This window comes from Lytechinus pictus, chromosome 9 (assembly GCF_037042905.1).
Source record: "Lytechinus pictus isolate F3 Inbred chromosome 9, Lp3.0, whole genome shotgun sequence".
Lineage (NCBI taxonomy): Eukaryota > Metazoa > Echinodermata > Echinoidea > Temnopleuroida > Toxopneustidae > Lytechinus > Lytechinus pictus.
Window position 1 is genome coordinate 21,390,129 of NC_087253.1, and position 8,111 is coordinate 21,398,239.

General features: G+C 39.2%; 1 protein-coding gene across 1 annotated transcript in view; it reads left to right on the plus strand.

The window, feature by feature from the left end:
- Nucleotides 1-8,111, plus strand: part of LOC129268596 (signal peptide, CUB and EGF-like domain-containing protein 1) — a gene marked incomplete at its 5' end in the record, with an annotated part of 29,443 nt that overhangs the window by 15,745 nt on the left and 5,587 nt on the right. The window contains 7 exons of the mRNA XM_054906134.2: nucleotides 749-955; nucleotides 1,549-1,713; nucleotides 2,398-2,565; nucleotides 5,163-5,324; nucleotides 5,749-5,946; nucleotides 7,144-7,296; nucleotides 7,650-7,729. Coding sequence (XP_054762109.2) covers nucleotides 749-955; nucleotides 1,549-1,713; nucleotides 2,398-2,565; nucleotides 5,163-5,324; nucleotides 5,749-5,946; nucleotides 7,144-7,296; nucleotides 7,650-7,729 — 1,133 coding nt within the window. The remainder of the gene's footprint in view (nucleotides 1-748; nucleotides 956-1,548; nucleotides 1,714-2,397; nucleotides 2,566-5,162; nucleotides 5,325-5,748; nucleotides 5,947-7,143; nucleotides 7,297-7,649; nucleotides 7,730-8,111) is intronic.

Below are 8,111 nucleotides of genomic sequence, written 5' to 3' on the forward strand. Positions count from 1 at the left end.
AAATTAACACCGGCCTTTTTGCAGCGTATGGAAGTAGTAGATTCGGAGATCCGATGTTCCGACACTGAAGAAAATAAAATATACCATCGTTTTGATGTGGGTTTCCTCAAAATTAATTTATTAATCAGCAAAAAGTAAGTTCCTTGCTCCACCCAAATTGAGTTACATGGCCTACTGTTATATTAGTAGTGCGCGTTCCATAATATAAGTTGTGCACGCTCTTCCAGGTTGTACACATTCGGAAAAAGTATTCGAAAAAAGTGTATGTGAAAACTATGTATTGTAGAGATCACGAATATCTTATTTTAAATCTTGGAATGCCATATTTGTAGGTGAGGGTTGCGTGTGTGTGTGTTAGGGGCGCGGGTGCGTGTGTTAGGGGCGCGGGTGCGTTAATAGGTTTACGTCTGTAGTGTGATGTTTTGTTTTAATTCTGTTTCCAGAGTTCACTCTCGAGTTTGCAGTTGTAAATGCTTTTATTCATCAGTATTTGTTGTTGTTGTAATGTTTTGTACACTGTTGCCTTGTTTTAATAATTCCCTTCATTAATGCCCCGCCCTTTATAAGCTCTGCTTCTTTAGGGGTCCCAAACCTATTGCGTTATACAGTAGCTAAAATAAATGATTGTATTGTTTGATTGATTCGATGAATAAATCGTACCTTGAGCAAGAAAGTAGAGTAATGCTGTATGTACGTTTATTGTAGTCTTACGAGACATACCATTTTATCTCTGTCAACTGTTCTCTAGCCCGATGTGATTTGGAATGTGTACGCAAGAAGTCGGAACGGAAGATGAAACGGTTGATCACCAAGCTCCGGAGGGCCATCGAACGAGATCATTTCGTAGTTCAGATCGACGGCAACGAGTACGAGATGAGTCGGAACCTCAACGTGACCGATGTCTCCGAAGCCAGCTGTCCACTGGGCCATGTTATGATCGATGCAGGACGATGTGGTGAGTGACGAGGGCTCTTTCACAAAGTGATAAGTATGACTTAACGCACACCTTACGACTGTTCGCGATCCGATTTTGGAACAAATCGCATTTTGCTCATTTTCTGAAAAAGTGAATGGAACATATCATTTTATTTGAGGTTAAAATTAATTGAAGAATACTAATATAACCATTTTGAAAGATTACAAGCCTTTATTTTAGAGTAAAGGCCAAATTAGTTTCAAAGGCAATCGTACGACTGCTATGACGTCATTACGACTAGATATTAAATTCGCTTTTATTCTAAGAAGGATGATAGCACAGTCACAGATTTGAACACAGGTATTCGTACGATGATTTAGAACATTACACAGTAAGATATTCCAAGTCTCAATATCAGCATCAAATTTTACTACATTTTATTCAAAAAATCGGGTCGCAGACCAATCGTAAGGTGTGCGGTCGTCTTTAGAGTCGCACTAAAATTTCCAGATGCGTGCGGTATAAAATAAATAAAAACGAATATCAATAGTCAAATCAGCACATAAAAGCTGAAATTTAATGCCCTTTTAATTCGATATTAATCGCTTTAATTCTGTTAATTCATAATATAGTGGCGTGCAGCATGGGTACGTATTACCATGCACGGAGTGGGGGCTGTCTACCCTGTGCAGCGGGCACTTATCAGGATGAGGAAGGACAGTTAGAATGCCGCATGTGCCCCCAGCAGGATCAACAGTTTGATGTGACGGGGGCCCGTCATATAACAGAATGTGGAGGTATGGTTAATTTCCCTTTTATCTTGTCTCTCTCTCTCTCTTTCTTTCCTTTTTTGCTATTGTTCTTTATCTTTGATCCTTGTGTGTGTGTGTGTGTGTGTGTATGGAGGTGTGAGGGTGGGTGTGTGTGTGTGGGGTGTGTGTATGATTATTATGAATGAGACATTTAATGATGTTACTATGAAAAATATATCAAAATTAATATCCCAAGCATTTTCTATTTTAATGATTTTTTAATTATTTTTTGTTACTATTATTTATTTTTGTAATTGTTTTTTTAATTTGTCAGAGGCAATATTGTGATTATAAACGACAAAAAAGTTGAGTTTTCTGGAGTTGCATCTTTTTCTTTCTTTCATACATCTCATGCCTTCTTATCTGGTGTTCCAGGTATAAGACTGTAGACTCTTCCATGACATCAGCTCCCGCGGTAATAGCTTCTAGTGAAAAGTGAATTCATTAACCCAAACATAAATCCAGCTTTAAACCTTATTACCTAAACCTCGGTCCTTATCTTCGCATTATTCCGAACCCAAATCCCCATCACAATCTTAACAGTCCCTTTATATCTTCATCTTCAGAGAAATTAGCAGAGGAATACTTGTGTAAGAGCAAATATGTCGTTACCACCCTTGGTAAATAAGAATTGTCATCATCAATATTCTTACAATCCTTGTGCCATAGGTCAATGCCGACCTGGAGAGCACTCTGTAGATGGTTTCCAGCCATGTGACCCGTGTCCAGTAGGGTCTTATCAACCTGAGTCTGGTCGTACTCATTGCCTACCATGTAACGGCGGACTACTGACCCGGTTCTACGGAGCTACATCATTTGCTGACTGTCTAGCAAAAGGTAAGAAAGGGTTCGTACCTTGAACATAATGAAACATAGCGGTTGATCATAGGGGCTGAATCTAGGATTTATCACATTGATTATTGCTTAAATGTGTGTTTGCTGAAACTTGTCAAAATATGATAATGTAATAACAGAAGAAAATATTTCATATACACTACTCAAAAAAAGTTAAGGACCACTTTTTAATGTGTGTATACAATTTTCAAACCGGGTGTTGTATTTCTAGAAATACCCGAATATGGCTGTCTTGAATCTCCTCAAACACCCTGTAACAATTTCACACATGGGTGGTTTCAGTTGTTGCATGATGTCTCTCGCATTATTGCATATCCTGAAAAGTGGGCCCATTGTGAAGTGGTACAAATGTGGATTCAAATGCATTTTCTGTCTTTAGTCTCTACAATCAACAACTTGCTGACAATAGCAATGCCAAGATACAGCTGTCCAGAATGCCATCAAACACAATGACATCAATTTCACACATGCAGTTCTTTCATGATGTCTCTGGCATCATTGCAGTGGGCCATAAGACAAGTGTCTTCCAAAGCATTTTCCGTCTTTAGTCTGTACAATCAACAACTTGCCTACAACAGCAATGCCAAGACACCACCTAAGTGAAACAGATGTAGCCAGAGCCCTAGGGATGCTGGAAGCTGGCCTCAGTCAGCGAAGAGTAGCCAGAATGATGGGCGTGTCACACAGTGTCATTAGCAGAGCAAATCAAAGACGCCGAGAGACAGGGCTATACTCCGAGAGACCCCGCAGTGGCCGACCAGTTTCGACAACCCCTAGAGATGATCGCTACTTGACGAATCTCAGCCTCCGCAACCGCTTTCACAGTGCACGCCGCCTCAACAATGACTTCGCTGCAGCAACTGGAGTGATTGTTTCCACTCAAACAATCCGTAACCGACTTCACAGAGCCAATATGCATGCCAGACGACCAGCTCAGTGTGTCCCACTCACCCCTGCTCACAGAAGAATTCGTCTCAACTGGGCCCGGGAGCATGTCAGATGGACCAGACAGCAATGGCGTAGAGTTCTGTTCACAGATGAGAGCAGATTTTCCCTTGACCACAATGATGGACGTTCGAGAGTCTGGAGGCGACCAGGAGAGAGATTTGCAGACCCCTGTATTGCAGAACATGACCGTTATGGGGGAGGCAGCGTCATGGTGTGGGGAGGCATCACCTACGCCAACCGTACTCGTCTCTACGTGGTCCCAGGGGGAGCAATGACAGGAGTGAGGTACAGGGATGAGGTCCTTGAACCTATAGTGGTGCCATTTGCAGAAAATGTGGGACAAAACATCATTTTCATGGATGACAATGCCCGTGCCCACCGAGCTAGGGTGGTGACCGAGTTCCTTGAGAGCCAGGGGATTGAGCGTATGGAGTGGCCAGCGAGGTCCCCGGACTTAAACCCGATAGAGCACGTCTGGGACATGATGGGGAGGAGTCTCGAGCAGCTCGAAGCCCATCCACTTGGACTGCAGCAGCTGGGTGTGGCTCTGGAGGCTGCATGGGATGCACTGGACGTCAGAGACATCAATCGCCTCATCAGCTCCATGAGACAGCGCTGTGAAGCCGTTATTGCTGCAGGAGGTGGTCACACTCGTTACTGAACTGCCTGAAAGACACTCAGACATTCGTTTTTACCACTTCATGTCGGTAGCTGATACCCCTCGGGGCCCACTTTTCAGGATGTGCAGTGATGCGAGAGACATTGTGCAACAACTGAAACCACCCATGCGTGAAATTGATTACAGCGTGTTTAAGGACATTTAGGACAGTTGTACTGAGGTATTTCCAGAAATAAAACACCTTGTATAAAATCTTTATGTACGTTTTAAAAAGTGGTCCTTAACTTTTTTTGAGTAGTGTATTAGAACAAAGAATTTTCAAATATGGGTCAAAAAGCAAAATGAAATAGACGATGCTTTAACTGTGATACATTCAATATTCTATAATTGCAAAAGAAACACTCAATATAAACAATGATATTTATTTTATTTCATTCAAATATATTTAAACAGGATATCAAGATCAGTGGTCCGTAACACAAAGCTTAGCAATGATCTTTAAACATTTTTCTACGACTGATTCCATTGACTACAATGTACAATCAGTCGTAAAAATCAAGTGTACAATTAATCACTAATCTTTGTGTTACAGAACCCAGGACACTGTTTTTCATCTTTGTCATGTATAAAAAAGACATAATATTTACACATAAAATTTGTTTAAAAAAAGACTAAAATTTAATGCATAGTAACATAGGTGTAAATCAAGACTGCATCTTATCGTGGATAAAGGATATACAGCATAAATAAAATAGACAAATGGAAGCAATGAATTAATCATTACTACGCTCAGTACAAAATGTAGATAAATGAAATGTTAACACGAGAAAAATCTGAAATACTCAACTAATGTTTATTGTTTATGCTTGAGGACACAGCAGCCACACATGAAGTTAAATGCATATGATAAATTAAGTTTGTTATGCAGAATTGAGATATATTCAGAATTGAAAATTAATGTTTATGATGAAAGAAGATGATTGAGAATGGAATTTTAAATCCTTTGATGCAGAACACTGTGGACCTGGCACGTATTATAACGTCACAACCCACTCCTGCGAGAGATGCCACAGAGGATGGTATCAACCACACCCAGCTATGAACTACTGCATCCGTTGCCCTGGCAACACCACCACGGATGAAAATGGAGTCGCTGATGGAGATCAGTGCAAAGGTACTTTCCGCCACACGTCGCACCTGTGAAACCGACTCCAGACTGAATAAAGCTATTACTTTTTATTTCAAAAGTGGCCAATCTTTGGTCTGATTGAAGACAGTATAGGAGGTGTGATTGTGGCATAATACAAAGAAAAGAAGAGCTACTTGAAAATGAATTTCATTGTAACATTTTGAAAATAACTGAAAAAATCAGTTATTACTGAAAAATCAGTAAGCCCATTTAATATTATTTTGACAGTCTGATTTACTTCTGTATGATCATTCTGTATCATCATCGATAGCAATGATGATAATTATGTCAATGCATTTCTCACTTTGTAGTTATTCATCCAGTGAATCATTATTTTGTAAGTTCTCGATTTTATCTAAAATGCGTTGTGTGTTATAGTGCTTCCATTATTGTCTTCTCCTTTATTCAGATACGACATGCAGAGCTGAAATTGGCCAGTACGTCGGATACATCGAGACACCAAACTTTCCTGGGGATTACCCTGCCAATGTAGACTGCACATGGCATATCAAACCACCAAAGGGTCGAAAGGTCATCTTTGTAGTTTCAGAGATCTTCCTACGAAGAGAGGACCAATGCGGTGACATTGTGGTCATTAGAAAAACAGGTAAGATTTTTTAATATCCCCGCAATTATAATAATGATAATCATATTTATAGCAATAATATCGTTGAAAATAAAAATTATAGTAATGATGATAGTATTTAGAATAATGATATCAATGTTACTAAAAAAGTAATAATAGCAACAATATAAACATTATAATCACCATAATATGCAACATTTATTTACCGCTTAATATATTGTTTCTAAGCGTTGTATACTATCATAACAGTCAGAAAAAATGGAAATTGTTTTTCCCCCTAAAAAAAAATCTGGGAAAGTTAAGAAATTATCTCTTGGAAATAATTATGTCTACTATATGAACATACTTTGAACATGCTGTGAACACACTGAATACAATGTGGACTCATTGTGAACACACTGAACACACTGTGAATACACTTTGAACACACTCTGTATATTCTGAGTACTCACTATGAACACACTGTGAACACATTAAGAACACACTGAACACACAGTGAACATGTACTGTTATTACACTGTGAACACACTGTTATCACACTGTGAACACACTGTAAACACATTGCGAACACGCTGTAAACACACTGTGAACACTGTAAACACACTATGAACACACTGTGAATACACTGTGAACACTGTAAACACACTATGAACACACTGTGAGCACTGTAAACACACTGTGAACACACTGTAAACACACTAAACATGCTGTGAACACACCAAGAACACATCAAGACGCACTTCGAAAAAAAATTGAGAGCACACTAGAACACATCAAAAATACATTTAAACACACTATGAACACACTGTAAACACACTGTGAACACACTAAAAACATACTGTGAACATCAAGAGCACATAAAAAACACATGAATACATTGTGATTACAATGTAACACACTGTGAACATCCTAAGAACACAATGTGACCACATTAAGAACACAGTTTGACCACAATACGAACACATTTGAACACACTAAGAACACACTGTGAACACACTGTAAGCGCATTGTGAAAACCCTAAGAACACAATATGACCACACTAAGAACACAATGTAAACACACTAAGAACACAATGTGAACACACTGTGAACACACTAAGAACATACTGTAAACACACTAAGAACACATCAAAAACACACTTTGAGCACACTGTGAACACTCTGACACTGTTCTTTCCAGCAGGGTTGATGCATTTTGGTATTTCCCTTTTCTTGCAGCATCGCCTTATTCTACAACTTCATTTGAGACGTGTGAGAATGTTACGCGTCCCATCGCGTTCCTTGCACAATCTAAACGAGTGTGGATCAGGTTCACAACGGACGCAGCACATGCAGCCAAAGGCTTCCGAATACACTACGCAATGTACGATGGTAAGTTGACAATGTAGCTGATTTCATACTGCCTTGACCACAAGAATACTCATAAATCACCAAAGCTTTTAGGTTATTATAATCCCCCCGATCACGAGAATTTATTTATGCACTTTTTTTAATTGATATTAACCCAGATATTAACTCTTATATTTTGACCATGTATTGTTACTTGGAGCTAATTTGTGAATTTTGTGGAAGGAATCTCAAATTTTAAGTATCAAATCTCACTCATAAATTAGGAGACCTTATTTAGGTCTTTAAAATGCCAATACCCTCTTTAAATAGATTTTATAGGTATGATCCTGAGCTGGATGCTTAATTTGACGAGCTGTTTACTCTGCCTCTTTCAGAAACGTATGAAGATCTAATGAAAGACATCGTGGGGGATGGAAGGCTATATGAATCAGAGTATCACCAAGAAATTCTAAAGGTTTGTATAATCAATATCATTTTGGTTTAATGAAGCACCACCGGAAACTGCCGTAGATCTGTTCAGACATATCAAACCGTATGTACCAAAATCTGCATTGGAATAAAACTATAGAGTTTTCTTTATGTCACCTGGGTTGTCGGGAAAGCGGCATGGGGGATAAAAGTCTGCCCAAATAGTTCACACTTGTTATCTCAGATCTTAACATGTCATTTGCTCAGCAATTGCTGGAATACTACCCAAGGAGTGGAGATTATGCATGTATCTTAAGCGGGCAAGCAAGAATCTAATGACCGGGGTAGGGCCTAATGATGCAGCGGTAAAGTACTAACATATGTCGTTCTGATGCAATAAGCACCATTTAACAATCGAAATAAAGTAT